Source organism: Halichoeres trimaculatus, unplaced genomic scaffold (genome assembly GCF_033239565.1).
Source record: "Halichoeres trimaculatus isolate MK-OKI-2021-1 unplaced genomic scaffold, fHalTri1.1 fHalTri1_scaffold_17, whole genome shotgun sequence".
Classification (NCBI taxonomy): Eukaryota; Metazoa; Chordata; class Actinopteri; order Labriformes; family Labridae; genus Halichoeres; species Halichoeres trimaculatus.
Window position 1 is genome coordinate 18,289,443 of NW_027437195.1, and position 22,637 is coordinate 18,312,079.

A 22,637-nucleotide genomic window follows, 5' to 3' on the forward strand; every position below is an offset into this window, starting at 1 on the left:
TGACTGTGCATGGCTTTTACGGATGCTCCCTCTGGGTCTAATTAGCTGTAGCTCGAAGACAATAATAAGAGGGTAATAAATTCATCTTCTGTTTGTTTAAATGAGTACTTTGAGGGCTACAAAGAACAACTACAAAGACCACAAGACACCTATGAACCCTGTAAGTGATATGCTCACACAAACCATTCATAACGCTGATCGCATGAGTAAATCAGCTGAGTGTGTGTGGTGTTTTTGACACTAACCTGAGACTTTCTCTTCTTCCTGCTGAGGCTGCCTGTCCAGTCACTGAGGCGTCTCATGCGGGTTCTTATGGAGTCTTTCTTATTGAAAAAAAAATCTGTTCCTGTCGGTTCCCGGTGCTGCTGCTGATCAGGGTACTGACCCAGATCCTCACTCATTGTGTGGGCTTTAGTCCTGCGACAGGGCAGGGTGAACGATGTGTACTGGTGGGCCTCAGGACATTCCTCCTCCAGTGGAACATCCAGGACTGACGCAAAGGAGGCTCGGTGTGTCCTCTGGCTCGGTGGAGGCCCTTGGAAGTCAGAAGACAGGTTCTTTGTAACAGGAAATGTCGCAGCCATTGCTGGGTCCTTGTAGAGGTCTGCAATGGACACAGGAGGGGATCGCTCGGTGAAGGAGTCAAGCTGACGGATGTGGGAGTGGACTGAGGTCTGGTTGGCATGGCAGGGTTGGTCCAGCTCACACACATCCGTGTTTGGTCCCCATGGGGAGTCGTACCAGGAACCATCAGAACTCAATGAACTTCCCTTGCTGGTCCTGGCTGTGGAGGAGGTGGAAGCTGGAGGTGGACCACTGCAGTGACCATCTTGTGCACTGCCACTGGAACCAGGCAAACTGGGAGTGGACGCAGACTCCAGGTTTGGGGAGAATTTGAGGAGTTGGACAGGGCCAGAAGCCTCATCCAGGAGAAGGGGGTGACCAGAGGTGTTGGTGAACTCCACCCTGAGACTGCCATCCTTCTTGATCACCACACGTGGGCTGCTCTGTTCCTCCAAAGCCTCCTGCTCGTCACTGTGTCCATTAAGAGTGCGCCCGTTCAGCTCGGCTCCATAAGGGTTAGCTTCGTACTCATCTGACAAATGCCGCCTTCTAATGCCACACCCAGATGATCTATGCCAGTGGTGAGCACTCGGGCTGCCCCTTACCTCCTTGGAGACATAGTCATAGTGCCTGGCAGAGTACGGCTGTCGGCTTTTCTGAGGGGATAAACAGCCTCGGCCAACACACCTGGCCTTGTATGCTGAGCCTACTGGAGCACTTTTCCACCAAGTGTGAGGTGACAAAGCATCGTCTTTGCCTGACTGGAGCTTCAATGAGCATGGCTTTTGTCTTCCTGGGAGGACAAAGCTGGTGCCTTTGGGGCCCTGGATGCTGTACTGGCTCTCTGAATTCCCCATCGCAGTCTGGAGAAAGAAAAAAGTCAAATGAGGAAACAAAATAACGCGTCTGGCATTACCGGAAAAAGAAATGTTAGTCACACATTAAGCAGAACAGTATGACATGTTTATCTCATGATACCAGCTCATCAGAGACATAAAAATAACCTATTCATAAACATAATGAGGACAGTTCTATAAAAGAATATCATAGACATATTAATTGCAGCGGATGTTTCATCAGTAGAGTAGCAGCAGGTCTGTAACTGTCCATGTGACTTTCAAAGACAACAGCTGGACATGTTTCTTTCACATCTGGTCACTATCTGCACTGTCTGTCCCCCTTCCTCTTCACTACATTCTTCCTTTCCTTCTATAGAAAAGTTGGGATACACAGGCTTTAGGCTGTCACACTTATTATGTGTGACAGGATTCAGGATGATAAAAAAAAAATCACTTCCAGGCTCACAACACTCTTACATTAGTGATGAAGAGCCGTGACCAGACAGACATTACATTACATGGTAGCAGCAAAAGCACAGCTCGGACTGTTAGTGACAGAAGCATATTTGTTGCTGCCTGTGATGTGGTTACATAACAGGTAAGGCTAGGTGAGATCACTTCCAGTCTTTGATTTAGCACACCAAGCGGATTAGGAACAAAAACAAACATGTCCTCGGCATATAAAGAGAAATCTCTCCTTTTGAATATGCACATTATGAAAGAAGGTGACATTTATAAACAATTATGGTAGAAGAAATGACTAAATGGTGCTGATTTCACTTTCACATCTGAATAAAAAGTTTGAGTTTTGTACAACAGAAAAATTAACCATAATTAAAAACTCCAGATCAGAAGGCTACAGCTCTTAGACTTACCCGACTGAAGATTTCTTCTCAGAGTGGAGCCTCTATGTGCACGGTTCTCTCCACCTCATCTCTCAAAACACACTCATTCCTTTGTCATCTGGCTCATCTGAAACACAGAGACAGACGTTGACTTAGTTCTTAGTTTCTTTGGAGAGGACTGTAATTTACCAAGTGCAATGAGCCCCCTGTTTGATAACAGGTGTGCCAGTTAAAGAGGACACTTAATCCCTGAGATTTGGGAGAGGACAGTGTTTGGTGGGCAGCTCTACTTGTTTCTTATTAGCTCCACCATGGAGGTTATGTGTTTGGGAGAGTTCGTGAACAACATTACTCAAAAAGTAACAAACAGATTTTGATGAAATTTTCAGGAAATGTTCAAAATGGGAAAAGGAAGGAGTAATTAAATTTTGGAGGTGATCTGCATCACTGTCGGGATCCAGGATGTTTTTAAAGGATTTTTTTTCATTGTAAGATAGGGCTGTTTTCACCATATGTGTATATAACTCCTCGATAAATGGTCGGATTGCTTTGCAGAACAATACAAGACAAGGTCACCATCATTTCTGACAGGTTTAAAAGTATGATCCACATCCTGGAAATATTCTGGATACTAAGATCTAGAATATGAAATATGCACAGGGTCATCATCATTTTCAACACTGTACAGTACAAACCTCCAACTAGAACCAAATTGTAGCAGACAGTCTGCTGAAGGGAGTATAACATTAAAGTAGGACTAAAATGTTGCGTGACAATCACAATAAGCTTGGCGGAGGTCTGCGCTCTCTGAGTGTCTGAGTTTAATCTTCATAGATGACAAGCAAAAACATGACTTGGGTAACCGAATCAGAAAACTGAATTCCCAGCATCACAACAAACTGACCAAACTTATCTCCAGCTAAGTTCACAGAAGTCTCAAACCAACCCAGCGACAAAAAAACACAGTAAACTGTTGCCACTCTGGCACAACAGTATGACTTGTTTAAAAAAGGAAAAAAAATCCTCCCCCGAATCTTACTCACCCCAATCAGTCACCAAAACCAAACATTAGTAGCATTTTTCCACCTCCCCGCAAGGGCATGACGTCGTCTTTGATGTGAGGAAAGTTTTTGAAAGCCGGCTACAGTTTACCCGCCTGTTTATTTTTAAATTTGGATCCCTGGATCACTTTTTTTCTGCACTCATCACCGCCAAATTTGTCCAAGGGCAGAATCCAAAACCAGAAACGGCTGCAGAGCAGTTTTATTTGGCAGAGGTACCAGGCATGTTCTGAGAAGCTGTGAGACTTGTGTCTGGTGAGTGTGTGTGTAATGTAACCTGGTAACATGCATGTGGCGCACGCTCCAGGAAGGCTTTGAAATAGTGCTAACTCTGCTAAGCCTCACAGCACACGTACAGCATGTGTAAGGTTACAGTGTAAACACGCTCCTGCCAAAAGCCTTAACCTTCTGGATTAAGTGATCTGTAGTATTAAGAGTTTATCTCCTCCCGCTAGGATACACCTTGACTGTGAGGGGGGATTATGAAGTTGGGCGACGGAGTAAAAGGACAAAAGCAAAAGGATGTGTTTGATGAATGGCGTTACGAGACAAGTACTGGGAACTCTTTGAATGTAAAGTACATACAACTGAAGGTCCAAAGAATCAACTAAGACATGAAGCAAAACAAGAATCTTCCTTCTTTTTCACATGTTTGATCACAGGTGAAAATAGAACAGTGGAAACTTGGCCGGAGATGTGGAGGCAAGGTAATGAACTTGAACCATTGCTCTGAGCTGATCAGGGGATTAACCAAACAAGTCATGAGTTAAAGACTAAATTAGAGGGACAAAACAATGCGCGCATGAAAAGAAACACTGAGATAAAGACAAAATACTCTGTGCATGATAACCGTGTCTTTCTGAGCAGCTTCCTAAGAGTTACTCTCCAATTATTTCCAGCTTAGTTATGCCAAAGAATTTAACCAGTGCCATGGTTCACAAGGACCAAAGGCAAGGTCAAGCTTACAGGGACATGGTCAACCACACCTGACTAATTTAACTATGTATTCAAGCAGTTCACTGGAAACCTGTGAGAACTAACTTGCTTTATTGCTCAGTGTTCATTCTTCATTCTGTCCCTGGGCGCAGATACCAGAGTCTTTAAATCTGTGAATACAAAGGCATACTTTTCCAAGGGGGGGTCATGCATCCAAAGGCTAAAAAATTAAAAACCTGAATGATCCAAAGTCACTGTTTGTGAATGGAGAGTAACTTCACCGTGCCCTCGGTGGAGACACGAGCAAAAAAAGCAGCTGCTGACAACATTAGCAGTCAGCAAAAAGCTGGATGTGGAACTTGTCACAATGACTGCTTTCTTTCAACACGACTACTGACGCTTTCCTCGCCGAGTTTATTCACACAGAGCAGGATTGTGGGTATGAAAGGCTTTAAGGCGTGCCAACACACAAACCTAAAGACACACACGTTTGCCTTCTGCTGCGACTTGAACCGGAGCATTGTGCTGCTGTTTTTGGGGAACAACAAGGCAAGTCTTCCTCTTTCTGAAAACCCCAGCGCTGGCTCTGAACTCCCCCTCCTTTTTCCCCTTCACCTCTCTGTCCTCCTCAATAGGCTTCCTACAGGCCATCTGCTAAGGGGCCACGGGACCACTGCCACCCCAACTTTCCTCGACACACCCCATGACCTGGCATTCTTCTCGCGCTGCCCCTGGGTGACTCCCACGTAGGCTCTGTGTTTAGTCTGGCACTGTGCATGTCTTTGGTCAGAAGTTAAGGCGAACAGTGAAGAACGAGCCACGCCTCAACTTGAGTCTAAACACAGTAGGTGCATGAAGGCTGTGTGTTAAGGAAGTGTCTTTTTCCTCCACGGAGACCACCTTGAGTTTGTTTAAGAGGAGCTGCTCCCCCCTCTTCTGCATGAGCGTAGAGTCTGGGGATCTATGTTTGCAAACCTGACCTCCAAGTCCTTCAATTTAAACTTGAGGGACAACTCCTGACGCAGCAGATTGAAACAGAGGGAGACTCCTGAGAGGACCCAGCCTTGTAGTAATATCATGATGCTGTTAGTAACCCACTCCTTCAGGATGCAGAAATCTCACTTTGCTTTTTCAACACTGTGCGTTCAACAAAGAAACGTCCTGGAAGTACAAACAATAAAGCATAATGCTGAGTTTACATGTGGTTCCTATCATAAATAAATCATATAAATGACTTATACAGTACTCTAAATATCCTCTATAGAACAAGGCACTACAAAGGTCTCATGCTTTCTCCATCATTATGCTGGGAAGCAGGAACTATGAGGTCATTTGTTATTGCTAGTGACTGTTAACACCATCACACCGCCTTCCTCCTGTCAAATCACAGCCCATGGGACCTGTCTCTTATCACTTTCCTCTGGCTCCATTACAACTGATCTCTTAAAGGCGCAGTGCGCATGGAGCCTCACTCCTGTAGACTTTCATTCAAACTTCTACAAAACTCCAGCTCTTACAGCAGAAAAACAACAAGAGGAGAAAATATTTGATCAAAAGGCTTCTGCTGAATTTTTGTCACAAGACTTAAAGTATCTTGCAGTTGTTTGCTTGTGAGGAGAAATGTCTATCTATGAATCACTCGCTGAAAGCTCACTTTACTGTGTGGTGGATTCAGCCCAAGCCACCGAACATCCATCACACTGCTTGTTAAGTGTCTTCTGGACTTTTTCATTACACATTTAGAAGCTCTGCGCCTGGCTCCAGACCAAAAATGACAAGGCAGTCTCTCCAGGATGATTTATACTCATATGCCACTGCTTTACCAGAGCGCAGCCACAAATATGAATACATATTCAAACTCTTTCACACAACGTGAGCGCAGCATCCAGCAGCTTCAGCAGAGAGGTTCAAAGTTTAGTCAGCGCGGTAAGTTTGTCAGAGTCAGTTATTTCCATGAGTCAACGTGAGCAGCACATAGAGACTGACAGCCCTGAAACACTCAGCAGCAGGAGTGATGAGGGCTGAGATTGTGAGGGGTCATTTAGTCGTATTTTCATGTGGAAGAGATAAAAAGAGATACAAACTAAAGTACGAAATGTGCTCTGACAAATAAGCTACTCAGCACTCACACATGCAAACACAGCTCAGCCCACACCTGTGGCTCTGGACAATAGGAAACACAATCCAACCTCTTCACCCCAGCTTTCTCTTAATCCATTAAATAGGAGAAACAAAGGCAGAGAAAGATAAAACAGAGAGCCCATAACATCCCTTACCTCTGTGGCCCAGGCTTTCATCTAAGAGCTCTTTGAACAGCTTGCAAAGGAAGAACCTCACTGGTGTTGTCTGATCCCAAAGTGAGGGCTTGTTGAGTCTTAAAGCAATACACACACACATGCACACACACACTGAATCTGACTCACACACCCAGACTCACAGAAGGACACGTGGAAACTCCCTCCCGGCTGCAAAGCAGCAGCGAATCACAGTCCTCCGAGGGTAACCCTGGGTAACAGAGCGCCAAGAGGAAAAGCAGGAGAGCAGGGAGGAAAAAGTGAAAAGTTCTCAACAGAACAGCTCTCTCAGAAAGAGAAGCAAGGATGGTTTACAGCTCCCATCCATTCAGGGTCTCCACTACTGCACCGTGTTGTTTTTCCCATATCCTGCTTTTCCGTTGGCTGGGAGGAGGATGCAGGGTTTGTTACAGCTGAGGCGGTTTTCCATAGCTGTTTGAGGCGATTGAGCCAGACAAGCTGGCGTAAGTTGGCTGCAGCGCTGCCTGGGAGGCACTGCAGAGGGAGAAATGACTGGAGCTCTTGTCTGACCCTAAATACCACAATGACCCCAGGAGGAGGCAGGGGAGGCATTTAGTGACAAGAAGCAGAAAAAAAGTGTGCTTACTGTAAGTGTGAGTGTGTGAATGCACGAGTGAGTGTGAGCCAGAGAATAAGAAAAAGGCCATTGAGTTTCCTGGTGTGAAAAGGAGCCGGGGCCAGAGAGGAAATAAGAGAGTTAAGGACATGGCTAAGCTGTTTTGAAATTCTCCATGGGGGCATAGGGGGCAAATATGCATCTTATTTTTAAGAGGCTAATTAAAACACGAGAAAAGGGGTGAGTGAAAACATTCCTTGGAATTAAAACTTCTGAAATTAAACCCAAAGTGTTGTGACAGGCTTATCCCTGCAGAGACGAACTTGAGACCGCCGCTGGTCTAAAAACACTCACATGCTTCCATTGGTCTATGGTTCACATAACTGTGGTCACACAGTCAAACTGGACCCATCCAGAAAGCCACACCAGAACCCAGAGCGGCATCAAATCTGGACCAAGAGAGGCAGATTGTTCCTAAAACCGATCCCAACTCACTCTGCAGTGAGTTGTTTATCCCTAAGGAGCTTCATTCGATGGTTATAAAGGAATATATCACAACACTCCTCTGAATAGAAAACATGAGCACCAGCGTTGATTTCTCCAGAAAATCATCTCGCCCTGAATAGCTATTCAAAGTCATGAGCACGCCACGCCGTTTGAGCAGCTGTGGAATAGCCTTCCATCAGCCTGCTGCTTGACAGAGGCATCAGCTTCAGGACACAATATTAGCAGCCTTCTCTGGGGCTAAACAACATTGTTAACAACACAATAGTGCCACTGGCCGAGTCTGCGCTCCCCTCAAAGCCCTTTGTCTGCCTATAGATGGAGGCAGCTAAAAGCTTGGTCAACAACATACGAGTCAAAGAAGTGAGGCGCTGAGAGAGGAAAAGAAGGCAGGAAAGACGGCTGTGATGCATATTCATACAGAGCAGGTGCTGGGTCTAATTCCTCACGGCCAAATGGTCTGACCTCTAATTAAGATCAATTAAGAGCCAAACAAGCTCTCCAGAGCCAAGAGAAATCCCTCTACAGCCAAGCTCTGGACCACTGACTTAGCCCCACATCTCAAAGTAAATCCATTAACACGTCTTCAACTGCTCGACCAACAAGCCAAGAGAAACCAGGAAAGGAAACACAAGGAAAAAGGAAACTGACGAACTATTATGTGTTTGATTACACAGGTTTTAAAGAGTTTGTGGGAGGCGCTTTGCTTCCAGATAAAGATTTCATAACAGCAGAGAATGTGAACTGAGACTAAGATCAGCGTGGACTCTGATAGACTCTATCAGTCTCCTCTGCCTAGACTACATTCCTCACAGGTATTATCTCCTCAAACTTACGATCACGGTAATGACAGTAAAACGAAAGCACTTCCTTGAGATCTTTTAGTGAAAGATAAAACTGTATCTACCCACACTGTTATGAACTCTTACATAATCTTCTGCATTTTGTAACCTGTCATGTGTCTAAATCTAAGACCTAGGTCTTGGCTTGGGAACCAGAGGTAGTCAGTTCAAGTCCAAGTGTGGTCCAAGTAAGGAAACGGGTCTTGCTGCTGGAGGTGCTGGTTGAAATCTCTTTGGGATGCCCATGCTTGTTCAGCCTCCACATTCTGATATCTCTCAGTATTACGTGTCCACAGGATTCTGTTTATTTATCTGTGTGTAGCCTGTTTTACACCAGACTGGGAAAAATTAACTTTTTTTCAAAACTTAATAAAGTCAGCCTTCGTTAACATCCATTTTTATCTTTACTGGTGAGTAGCTCTACAGAGTTGTTGTTCGGTCAGTTGGTCCTTACCACTAAAACACACCAACCATTATTACATAAAGAGTCTGAATATGTTAAACAAAAAAAAAAATCAAAAATCGATTTATCTAATTTTTTGTTCGACAATATCAAAATCTGGGTTCTTTGTTAAAAAGTCATATTTTTTTTTTCAAATTCAAATTCTTCATTTCAGTCTTTGTTTGTAAACAGGATTGGAAAAAAGTTACCATTTTTCTCCAGCAGAGGGTGAAATGTTTCTCTGACTCACGCGATGTGCATTGTATGGGAAAATAAGGCTCCAGATGTAGTCTGTAGACATTATGATCATCATTTAACTTTTTCACATGGTCTGGTGTTAAAAAAGAAAACTACAAATCACAAAAATTGTAAATATCGAAGAATCGCAATTCAAATCAAATTGGCACCCCAAGAATCGTAATAAAATCAAATCGTTAGAATAGCCTATTGTCCGAGCCCTATTTAACAACCAGTGGTTGAAGTGCACCACTTTCTGTTTGGCCACAACAACAAATTCATTTCTGTTTATAGCAGTTTATTATTGTCTTGGAAACATCTAGATGCACTAACATGTTGTATAAAACTAAGTTGTACCTCAGTATGAATTATTTTGAATTCAGCCCTTATGAAAGAATGTTGATGTAAGCATTCGGCAACAAAAACAACAACAACAGAGAAATTGACATAGCGGTTATTTCTCATGTAAGGAGACTTTACTTCTGTAAGCAGGTTTCAGTTTGAACCTTGCAGGACATTGATGTAGGCCATTCTTGGATATTGCCCTCATGTTTCTCACTACATCAATATTCCTATCTCCTAAAAAAAGCATAAAAGAGCGTAAATAATCCCTGTTGGAATAAATGAATATCTGGCTATAGCCTTTTAAATTCCACACAGTTTCGTTTGACTCTAGCTTGCTAACACATTTTTTTTAACCATTTATAAAATTTAATCTTGAAGAAAAAAAGAGTTCATTGTTTGCAAAAAAAAATTCAACAATTCAATCGAGAGCAACTGTAATTGACAGAAAAAATAAATCCAGTGATGTTTTAAACTAAATAATGGATGGACTGTGTTTTTTTCTTTGATCTTTTAACTGCTTAAAGCACCTATACATTTGTCCCAATCACCCATTCATACACTGATTGCAAAGGCTGCTATGAAGCCCATCAGTTTTAAATCCATCCCAGTCAAACAACTACGGCACATCACTGAGGGCAGTTTTTGGGGTCAAATGTCCCGGGGACACTTCGGCATGTGGACAGAGATGACCGACTCTACCACCGAGCCACAGCCACCCCAACTAAAAAACAGACACTGATGTTACATTTTACCTCAGATGAAAGGATTACTTGCAATCAATCACTCCTGATATAAAAAAATAAAAAACCCATGTTGGTCGAGTGATGCTTATGGGAGCAGCCTGACGAATGGGAAGGAGAAGAAAAATCTGGGCAAGAGTCAGAGGAAGAAAGATGAGTTTTCAGTCAGCATGCTAATATTTCTTGTCTCCCTCATAAACAGCATGATGGAGCCTCTCTCATAGCTGGAGGCCGTTTATGGTTTGATGCAATTGATTATCCAGCTCACTGGGGACTGCAGTCTGCAGCAATTTGTGAATAAAACGTCCGTCGGGAGGGAATAAATTGATCTTAATTGCTCATTTTAGCACACATTAGTATACTGACTCACCCAGAATCATGGGTTTAAATATCATGTTCTGAGAATGCACTCGCTTTAGGGTGAGCTGGTCAGAAGAATTAGGGGTGTAGACGAGGAATTTACTTAAGCTGGGACGCTTTAAGGAAAGGTGAAAGGTGAAAGGTCAAGTCTTTTGTTTAGAGGATGGCGTCTAACCCTCTTCACATTTTAACTTTTCAACTGCTGAGGGCTATCTAGTGGAAGGATCCAAGCATCATCTTAAACTGACTATCTTTGCACGGAGATAAATCTCTGATAAAGTCACTCACACCTTTTGAAATGAAGGTGTTATTCCAACAGATACACTCCTACAAATCTGAATGAGATGGAAACATGAAAAATGTGCGTCGCATTCGGTGACATTCAAATCACACAAAGGTTATCCCTCCCATCATCTATCCTCCTCTTCACCTCCTCCTCCTTTCATCCCATACAGTGAAATCTTTATTATCTGCCAGCCTCCCCTGCTGTCAGCTTAGTTCATTTACTACAGATTGGAGCCGCCGCCTGACAAGGCAGCCAAAACACGGGGATCCTGACTCAATTTTAATTTAGCCGGGATTTGTTGCACAAGAAAAGGTGACTATGTGTGTCAATCTGAAGGGAAAGTGTGCTTTCGAGACGATATCAGAGAAGCCGGAAACAAGAAAACTGATTCACATCTGCAGCTGTGCTCAGGGAAGACATAGGCCTGGGCTGACAACAAATTTTGCTGGACGATATACTGTCCCACAATTCTTGGCAATAAACGATATATTGAGGATATTTTTTAAAGACCAAATTAACTACTCATATGAAATAATATGCCAAATTCAATAAACCTTTATTTCTCATAAATACTTTTTAATTTAGTAATTGGGTTGGGTGGTTGTGTTTTAGGCGGGCATGTGAGTTTGTTGTGTTGCCTTTTTTTGTTGCTGCACACTGGCTCGTCTGTGGTGATGGGCTCACCTCATTCATTCTATTTGAAGCCGAAATATTTCTACACTGGGGTATTTCTACACTAGTTTCTACTACGTTAACTTGCATTGCCCCTGACAAGCTCTCGAGGCTCACTTGCTGCGCTCTGTGTGTTTGCGCTAGCCTGATGCTAGCGCCCCCACGTCGACAAAGACGACAAAGATTTTGGAAGACTGGGGTTTTAGCTAGGGATGCACCAATCCTATTCTGTTATCGGGTATCAGTGCCGATCCAGCCCCTCAAAGTTGGATCGGGTATCGTTGGGAAACGATCGGTCCAAACTTGACACTGAGGCTAAACTATGATTTAGTCTACAAGGTATAAAATTTTACAATTAAATAGTCATTCCTTTAAATTCTGAAGCATTTTTTTAACTAAACTTCTGTTAAACATTTTAACACTTATAGTTTAAATAAATATTAACTTCAGTAATTCCATATGTTCTCATTTTTGTCTTTTACTCAAAACATTACCAGTCTTATCCCAGAGAGAACATACAGATTATCGGTCGATACCCAAAGCCCAGGTATCAGTATCCGGACCAGAAAAGCTGGATCAGAGCATCCTTAGTTTTAGCACCTATCTGCCATTTCTTAATGTGTATGTTTGAATGCATGTGCATGACTTAAACAGCAGAGGGACAAACAGGTTAACGAAAAAAAAAAGATGAAGAGTGTGCGTGCATGTGCGAGATCTGGCAAACAGCTGGAAGACTGCAGGTGCAAATCAGCTTTCCATCAGCTTCACTGCTAATTAAGCAGCTTAATGGACAGAAGAAGGTCATTTGGAGGGTTAAAATCTGGAGGAAAAAGGCACATTCATGCACACACATCCTTGAACTTGAGCCACGGCTACAGTATCTGGCTTTCAGAGTGACTAATACCCAGACAATTTAGCTGGATTGATTTTCTGGTGCAATCAGCATGCTCTCACACACACACCTCCACATCTGTGCTGCGGCAGAATATCTCAGCCTTGTTGTTTACTCAGCTTTCTACTGGTGTCTCCTCAAAGCAGATCAAGCTCTAAGAGCCCCTGTCTCTAAACAGAGGAGTTAAAACTGCCCTGAGGTGATGGTGATAGGAGGAAAAGAAGAAAGGACAGGCGGTGCATACGAAGCATGTGGAGTCTTTAGCAGCCACTGGGTCAGATAAAACAACCCGAGGCTCCTGGGAAAACAAGCAGACACCCAGCCCTGCCCAGGATGTCGGGGCAGAGCGCGACAGCTTCCGTGCACAAAGCGGGTGGAGAGATACCTAATTATCTCCCCGCAGATAAGAGACAGAGGGCCTTTGAGACAGGGGAAAGGGGAAAAAGCATCATCAGTAAAGCTGTTTTGATCTCGAGGAATATCAGTGAAAGCAGAATCATTTTTTCCTCCACGCCTCTCTAAGGTTACAGTGACTTTGTATATTTTACAGATACAAAGTGCATAAAACACCTGCTCCAAACTGTATCATCTCCACTTGAAGTGACTGTGCCTGTCCTTTGTGCGCTGCAGGATAATCTGTCACACTGTCTGTGGTGTGAGCTTTAGTGATTAATACCATCAGCCCGCGACTTACTCACTCATTACCATCGCAATAGCCACTGTAGTGTACTGCAGCAGTCATGTGAGACACAGCCCAAGCTCCCTAAGGTGATCCATCACAGATCATTGACCATCACAGTACAATATCAGTCACACAGAGCCAGCTGCTGGAGGTCACACGGGATCATCAGAGGATTCTGGGAAACAATGGGGAACTGTGGGTTTGGAGGCAGGTAGAGGTGAGCGTGTACAATAATCGATGTACGAAAAATATTTAAAACCACTAACATGTGCATACAAGATCCATCATTGGACTGGACAGGAAGGAAACGCTTATTGAAGGAGAAGAAATCGGTTTATCTGTAATTTGAAAGGAGAGTCGGTCAAAGTGCCCACCACGTGAACTGGCAGAATAAAAGCCACTCAAAATGACATGTGGCTGGTGAATACAGCTCTATCTGGGGTAGTAGGGCAAACAACCAAGACTGGCTTTGTCCCAGACAGAACACACACACACACAAACCACACACACCTGCTCGACTGGCATACACTCCTGCAGGGAAGGGCCAAACAGTCTGCATCCAGATGCTCTGTCGGCATATGTACATGTGAGAGTGTTTGTGTGCAAGTGTGTGTGTGTGTGTGAGTGTGTGTGGAGCTCCTCCTCTCATCCATCACTGCCACAAACCTGCATTAATCCGTCTCTGCATTCTTGAGGAGCTCTGACGCCAGAGGGACTTCACCTTCGTGGCCTCCCCCCCCACCCTGTGGGTAGGGCACCACTCATGGATCCTAGAGCCAAATGTTCCTGCTACACGCACAAAACTTGACTCTGAAATCTGTTGGCACCCTGTGAGCTGATGGGCCACTCGCATGTGATTTAGGCCCGAAAAGCCAGAGGACAGGTTGACACTAATGGATATGGTAATTCAAATGTTATCTTCCAATGCCAAGGCGAGCCATATGTTCATGGTAAACTAGCACTCCGACTGGCCATGGCTCTCTTTTTATTGCCTATTAAGGGACAAAGTGTAGATCACAGTCAGGCCAAATAGGGCATGAATCACTCGGCTCACTCTGATCGAATCCATGAGCATTATTCTCCTGACCACACCGCTAAGGAGACAATTTGACTGACACCCACAAGCAAACAAGCTAATAACAGCAAAGGTGAGACACACAGTATATGCGCTAAGACTTAGCTTCGCATTTTTTCTGCCAGCTATACATCATAATCAAGTCCACTAAAGCAGAGACTGACAGACTTGGTTTTGTCAGAGGTGGTTGGACTAGTCCGGACCTGTCTGGGCAGTTTTGTCGACTTGGTCAAGGCTAAGTTATAACAAAGGAACTAATGCTCAGCTGGCCATTAGCAGCCATTACCTGAGGCCATTACGCCTTTTCTTTTATCAACACTGGCGGGTCTGAGGGATTGTCTCAGTTAAGTGCTGAGGATGGATTTTAACAAGTGAGGAGGAGACTAACATGAAGACATGGGGAAAAATAGCATGACATGAACAATGGCAGTAAACATGCCTTTCACACAGTGAACTTCTCAAACGATTTGTTTTATTCTGCCTTTTTTGAATGCAGACACTAATATAAATGTCTGAAACGAGTGACACTGAGCCACAAACAAGCAGGATAATCCCTCTCCCCCAGAATGGAGGATTAATCTGTTCACAACACATTTCAGGTCTGCTTTGCTCATTAAGAACAGGCAAACCTTAAACCACACCACAAATGCTCGAGTGTACTTTGTTTCTGCTTAAGATGAAAATTCTCACAGTGCTCCAACAGAAATGTCTCCTGTATTCTCAGCCTGGCCCGGGCGAGACGAGTGTACGTCCTGGTGTGTGGCTGAGCAGACTGAAGTCAGGCTGCTGGCTGTAGATGGCCGGATAAAGTGGAGGAGCTGTCAGGATCAGGTCAAGGACCTACATCAGAGTCGAGTAAATACAGGACCACAGTATGGGCTGCTAAATAAACCACCTATCAGGTGCAATCGACACTGTTTGGACATATCGCATGCTGCACCTGGATTCTCCTTCACTTCACAGGCAACCCCTCAAAATTAAGCCTCCCACTAACAGTGCAGTTAACACGAGTCTGAGCTCACAGGTTGAAAAAGTTCATGCAAATTCTCCAGCACAGCAAACACCCTCCAACAGGAATCTGCTCGCAGCTCCAAAAGAGAGAAAAACTAATCTTCTCTGATGAGTAGGCAGTGTATCAAGAGGTTGGTAAATTCACAGAGCAATAAACAGGTAATAAAATAAGGCCGGCTTTAGTGCAGGCTTGATTTTACAGGAAGGCAGCTTCTGTTCTAGTTACTCAAAACAACTTGTTTGAAGCCCAGCTGTTCATAACATACAGTGTCTGTTACTGTCTGTGGTTTAGACTTACTGATAAGAGAAATCTGAGCTGGGCTGTCTGCTCAGCATCCTGAAAGCTCTAGTGATGGGTGAGACAGCTGGTGAGGAGCCAAGCACCAACTCACTCACACACTGAGATTTTTTACTCACAACCACAGAGTCTGGTGTTATTGTTTACACAGAGAGAGCTTATCTGCATTAAAGGTACAGGACGGCAACTTTGTGCCCGCTGAGCATCACGCATACATGACGCCTTTGATGAGTTTGTATAAATGTGAAATTGAGTCAGAAATATTCGACCACTGATTGAGAGCAATTTTGTAAACAAACAGTCACACCTGGTTGCATGAAAACTACAAGTTTGACCATGCACGCTCCAAGCTGTGGCTGGCAGTGTCTGTACGCCTGCTTATTTCAGGGGGCATAAGCTTTTGTGAGAAACAAGGCCACATCGGTCACGTTGTGCAGAGGCTAATTCAACCCTCATAAACAGGTTAAACACCTGCGGGGGGAGTGTGTTGATGTGTGTGTGGACGCTACTTTGCATGTCTTTTAGCCACTTTCCTGCAGACTCTCAGTCAGCCCACAGACCATGACCTAGTTTTCACAGCCAAACTGTGTCATAGGTTAACACGCAGCTCACTCGAGTGTATAGAATGTTGTGTTAAACCTGTTTGAAGAAAATTGTCTTGGTAGAGCATGTGAGTGTGTGTTCCTTGTCAAGTCGAAACAGATTGTGGCAGGAATTATCTGAAAGCTCACCCTGAAGGAGCCGCGAATGATGAAGGTGAGCTTAGATTTCACCATCGCACTATCACAAGAAATTACCCAGGAGCCGTTATCAAAGTATAATCCAGAACAGGTGCTCCACAAAGCAGCACTGTGTTTAACTGGGGGAGTTAAATCAACAACAACAACAAAGACTGACCTGTGCTGGCTGCAGGAAAAACACCTAAACCAGTTTCTCCAGTCACGCGGACTCTGAGGCACGTGAGCTAATTCGATTGTGGCAGAAAACTTGCACACAAATCTTTGCAAAACAAACTCCTTTGTCCAGCTCTGTAAAGCCTTTTCACTGGGGAATGTGCTTTAGAAAGACTGATAACACAGAAACACAGTAATTCTGGGACTGAACTGCACCTCATCTAGGGGCATGGCAAGGTTGGGCTAAGCGCTAGCAGCTGCACCACATGTGAACCACTTTTACCGACATGATTAAATTAAGGTCCCCTGCCAAACTCATTATTATCCCATCCATACAGGGAGTCACAAGAATGTCAATGAGGACTACACTCATTATGCAGTCTTCATGCACAGCGCTCAGTGAGAAACAAGTCCTTTTCTCAGGATTACAGACTGTAAATCAACACAGTTACATAGCTGGGCTGATGTGATTTTTTTTTTTATCACTTTGAAAAATGACAGGCCTGCCCTAAATTTTCATCCCATTAAAGAAATTCCTTGACCAATTGGATTAGCACTCACAGACTGATGTGACAGCCCGCTGAGGTCCCACAGGATGGGCTGGTGGAATCGACAGGCAGATGCTCCAACCAGCAGAGGTCACGAGGGGTCAAGCTGTTCCATTATGAGAGGACAAGGGTGGTATTTATTCACAGCCTTCTCCTCCTAAGTAGGGGAGGGCTTACAGGGAATAGAGATGGATCCTTAACCCTTGAGGCAAACGGTTGACTACAAACCATCCGCTGTTCTTCTCCGTACTGGGGGAGATGTGGCAACTGTTTCCCCCGCTGAGAAGAAAGAAGAAAGAAGAAAGAAAGGAGAAAGGAAGGAGAAAGGAAGAGTTGCGAGGGATTCACAGATTTCCTGACTCCTGAATGATCAAGAGAACCCACTGCCACCCTGAAAGGATAATAACAAAAGAACAAGGAGCAGGGTGTTCTGACACTACACGCTGCACTGCAGCCCACTTTAAAGAGATGTAATGACCACAGAGGCATAGCCCGCTTTGAAAATCTAACCTGATCTGACTTGTTTGTGAGGCTGTTTTGTATCAGACTACATCAAAGCAGCTCTAATGTGACTCTGAACACAGTGTGGAGATGATGCTGCTGAACTTTTTCTATAACTTTCATGCTACAGGAGGAGCGCCTTGGCCTTGGAGTCCTGTGGCTACCCAAAGTGCGATGCACAGCAGGCCAAAAACGGCCAAAACATCAAGGGTTATGATACAAATGGTGGTAAAAGATCGGAAAGAATGAGCGCAGTCTTCCTGCTTGTTAAAATACTTGCTGGCTCAGAAAAAAAGCCTGTGGCAGTGTATGATAGCATGATTAGCAAAAGCAGCAGGCATGTCTGGGACAGACATGAACATTCGGACACACACAGACAAGCTATCATCCTTTTGGAAAAGTTGCCCACTGACTAATGGGGTGTTTCTCTGGGGCCAAACTCGAGGGCCAATTAGGAATTGTGCATGCAAAAAGAGGAACAGAAAAGGCTGAAATGTTGTAATTAACTTTGACTTTCACTTTTCAAAGTTCTCGGAGCTTAACGAGAAATTAACATATGACTTATTGTGTCAAAGGACAAAAACAAAACTCAAAAAGAAACAATAAATAAGGCTAATAACACAGCACAGCTTTCCAAATCCACCTCTCACCCAGCCCTGTTTAAGTTGTCCTAACCGTCAGGAAACCCCAGTTCCTGGCGTTTCTCCACTTTGTTTTTAAAAGTTGAAGCCTTGGCATGCCAGTTCAAACTTATGCACAGTGTAATATTGTTATTAGTATAAAAAGAGCAGCCGCTAGTTTCCAGTGAGGCCGATTTCTCCACGCGAGCAGACCACAGGGCTTGCTGCTCGAGACAAACCGCCTGCTCTCATACACACAAAATTACTAGTGAGGAGCAGGACGAGCGCCTAAAGAGACAGGAATGGTTTTGAAAATAGCTTCAAGAAAATATCACAGTTATTAAAGTCATTCTTTTACAGATACAGCCGATGCCAGGGGAAACAGGCATTTTGGACTGGAGAAAATTGGCAATCCCTGATGAAAACTGTCATAACCCTGCTCAGACACCTCAGGCAAATAAAAGGAAATAAAGCTTTCTTGTACTTCTTTGTTTGACAGAGAAGATAAAACGCAATAACCTCGACAGCAAAGTGTTTCCAGAGCATGTCTGCAGGTTGAGTGACACAACATCAGCCACCTATTAGTCACCAGTCAGGGTGTGCTCCTTGGATCACTAACCTCATGAGACTGTGAATAAATGATTTCACCCTCTAAAGGGGAAATGATTTATAATGAATGACTTCACCGCTGCATGCATTCACGTTACACTAGATCCTGGCACATGCACGGTGCATATCAATGAGTTTTTAAAAGGGAGGTGGGTGTAGAAGAAAAGCAACATGTCTGAAAGAGGTTTATTTATATGCTCGTGGAAGATGAAAGGAAACGAGAAGGAGATCAGAACTTTCACCCTGTTAGAGGCAACAGGAGGTTCACACACAGATACCCCCTCAACATGGATAATGAAGGCATGGGAGAGTGATGCTGTAAAACACAGAGCGCTTGTTATTCTGCTACAAAGAATGCAGGCAGAGGAGCTGCCACACAACATATGCAACACAGCGGCCCCACATACTCCACACACACACACACACACACACACACACACACACACACACACACACACACACGGACAGGATATACACAGAACTTGTAATTGTGAGTCAGGCATTCTTCTTTCCCCACAGAACAGCAGTCTAAACTGTGGACACTGCTGGCCTACGCATCCTCCACTTCCAGGGAGATCCATCTGGAAAAGCCAACAATGGTCCCGCAGAGAGGGTCAAACCTCGAGGGAGGTTTGAGAGGTTGAGTGAGATGACCTGTCCAGCCCCAGCCATGCCATTAAGCGTCCAGGCAAGGACACAGAAAGAGGTGAGGTCACAGCAAATCACAACTACCTCAGTGATATTTGGATCTTGTGGTTCCCTGAATATTTCAACATTCCTGTTGTATCTCATGGGCAAAAAGAGTTGTACTTCAGGAAGAAGCAGCAGTAACTATTTTTATTCCTTTGCCGAGAAGAAGTTCAACACTTTTTACTGTCAATGAGAAATATGAAGCAAAATCTAAGGAGACTGATAGAGACATAAAATTTGTGTCAATTTGTCAGTGCCTCTAAAACTATAAAGGGTGTTACTTGGATTTTTTTTGATACTCTTTTTTTTTTTAAGTCAATATATGAGTTCTTAGACACAGGAAGAGGAAAAGATAAGTGAGAGTCTTTAAAGCAAGAGTTCACTTCCTTGACTTTAGAAGTTTTAACAGAATTTGATTCAAGCTGCAGACAATTCAGGCAACAGTTTCTCCAGTTTCTAATAAATCCCGTACTCTGTTGGGTGATTCCATTGTAAAAAGGGATAGGTACCAAATTAGGTACTTCCATAGGTACCGACCGAATTCTGTCATAAGTATCGTTTCACGTAAAAACCAAAAGGTATCATGTTTAGGTACCTAAACACATCCCTGATTGTTGAGAGGGAGTGGAAGAGTGGGCGATTCTCCATGCTGGACATGAACACAGCATTGCAAGGTTATATATATTGAAGAATAAATAAATTATTTATATTATATTGAAAAAAATGAGATTTTTTGTTATTAAACAAATTGATATTTTTTACCACATAAATGCAAAAAAGTACCAAAAATTGGTTCCGTTGAGTACCAATACCGACTGCCAGTTACCAGGCATCAGTACCATATTGTTACAAATGTGAAAGGTACCCATCCCTAGTTGTAAATGAAGACTCATATTTGCTGTCTCGAGTATTTAATGAACATTAAGCACTTGCCTTGATATTTACCCCGCATCCTCTCCCCAACTCCACAGTATCACATTTCCCTGAGAGGCAACCTTCAATAATCCCCTGACATGACAGTGAACCCATGACTGATAAAACTTTTAAAAAGCATCATTTATGAGCGCCTGGTGGCATCTGCTGTAACACACCGTCTGAGGATGGGAGCGTATTAATATTGCACGACTGTTCCAGGCTGCAACAAGCTGAGCTGCATCCTGCACTCTATGTAATCTGCTTGACTTGGCATCAACCTATGGAGGAACCTACCAGAAATAAGACTAACCTGGACTTTAAAGAAACGTGGTGCCATTGTCTGCTTCATTGGCAGTACAGTCGATGGTTTGTTTGTTTGCAAAACTTTCCCAGAAGTGGGACGCAACAGGGATCAGAAAGACACATCAGCCAGTTGAGCTTCTCTTGATCTTCCTCCAGTTTCACATGCCTTACTTAGAAAGTCGAGAAAATCCTTTGCACCTGTGCCCATCAACTGTTAAAACCACCTGAGCTGCGGGGTGTGCAGTCAGGGCGGCAGCCAAGCAGTGTGAGCAAGTTTTTCCCTCTGGACCAGAGAGAGCAAACCCAAGTCAAACAGCTCTTATGTAACAGCCAAGCAGAGATCATGTCTTGGCTCTAGCAGAGCAGAGAAAGTGAAGTTGGACAATTTTAGGCGATGAGGAAACCCAAGTCCACCATAGCCAGGAATGAAGAAGGGTTAGTCGATCTTAAGGCATCCAGAAAGTGCTGTAAAAATAAACAAGCCCACACACACAGGCTCTCCTGCTGCAGACAGGCTGATAAAGAACTCAGTTCCCCCAAATTAAAGATTTGATGTATTTTATACTACTTTCCTGCCATTCCACTGCAGATGATGCTGATAAGATGTCCATGTAATGATGGTGTGCACTGTTACAAGCCTTTCACTCACAAAACTTTTACCCTCTGACGGCTGAGACCTGTCAACAAACCAAGCCTTGATGTTTATACTGCCCCAGGAAAAAGGTCGTTTGGATACATTTACCTCTTTGGAGAAAAGGATTTTCAAAAAAGCTTTAATTGAGCATGTTCACTGAGTGGATGCCAGGATTGCCAATGACCTAAAGCAATCAGGACCGTGTCTCTGTTTACACTGGCTGCACGCCAAATGACTGAACCAACATGACAAGGCCCGGAGACTGAGGAGTGGAGAAAAGAGCTTATCTTGCTCGGAGATCAAACCACTGACTGCTTAAGCAGGGAGTAGGCTGGACAGGGGAAGGGGTGCTAATGAGCCTGAAAATATTCCTCAACAAAGCTCCAACACGACGGCTGCCAAAGAACCTCAAAAGCACTTCACGTCGGTCACAAAGCCCAGGAAACTGAAGAGATAAGGGCATGTCATGCTGCATGCGGCTCAGCAGAGCGAGCTACTAAGCAAGAAAAAGACGGGAAACAACATCAATATCTTGTGAGACGGCAGAGTTATAACAACTCAGTGGCATGATGGATGAAACCATGATAAATGAAGTATTGAAAACTGCTGGATCCATGTGTGGTCAGTGATGGATTTGTGTGTGTGGTATCATTCTTTCTCATCAGCTCTTATTAACTTTGTGGTAATAAAAGAAGATTCATCATACTTCAAAATATCACACTGTGATTGGATACTGGTCCAGCAACAATGATATGAGCTCAGCTTTGATTTTTGAACAGATGATAAATTTAGCAGAATCAAATGCCCGGCTTGTGGTGCAGTCCTTCCCAAAATACATCATTAGGTCTCCTCGCTTTCATCCAAAACCAACAAGACAATCAGCCTCCATCAATTGATGAGCAGGTGGGATGTGTCGGAGGAAATGTGTACCCACAATTTGCTCCATCCATCATTGGGGGAACACAAGACACGCGGCGCCAACTGAGCATCCAGGCACCGAGCACTTTGGCCGGCAGCACCAGCTGTGTTTGCCTTTCCAATAGGGCAAGAGTAGTGAGGAAGACCTTATGGCTACTGGGCCGAGGTGGGGCAGATCAATCACAATCTCTATTGTTATAAGGATCGACCTGTAAGCAGGCTCAGAGTTAAGAGAGGGGGAGCAGAGAGGGCATTTCCATACAAACAGGCTGGTTGATCCTGTGGAGAACGTGCCTGGATGAGGCGTTTTTTGAAACAGATGTCAGAAACAGATATGATGTAAAATGCAGCATAAAGCAGATATTTCATTCTACTTGTTTTTTGCTTGGATTGAAAACCAAAGATTCTTTATCTTTAAAACAGCAGACAGTAGGGCTGGGACAATATGCTATTCTCACGATTTGATTCTTTCACAATTATTTGGGTGCCGATTCAACTTACATT

At 43.9% G+C, this 22,637-nt stretch overlaps 1 protein-coding gene across 2 annotated transcripts in view; it reads right to left on the reverse strand.

Moving 5' to 3' along the window:
• The window catches only part of tiam2a (TIAM Rac1 associated GEF 2a), a 78,564-nt gene that overhangs the window by 51,811 nt on the left and 4,116 nt on the right, over nucleotides 1–22,637 (reverse strand). The window contains exons 1-3 of one of the 2 annotated variants that reach the window (XM_074691497.1): nucleotides 6,522–6,608; nucleotides 2,279–2,375; nucleotides 246–1,427 (exon numbers count right to left, since the gene is read on the reverse strand). In XM_074691497.1, the coding sequence (XP_074547598.1) occupies nucleotides 246–1,421 (1,176 nt within the window). In that variant the 5' untranslated portion in view covers nucleotides 1,422–1,427; nucleotides 2,279–2,375; nucleotides 6,522–6,608. Of the gene's footprint in view, nucleotides 1–245; nucleotides 1,428–2,278; nucleotides 2,376–6,521; nucleotides 6,609–22,637 lie in introns of those variants that run through there. The other variant, XM_074691496.1, reaches the window with a different exon arrangement.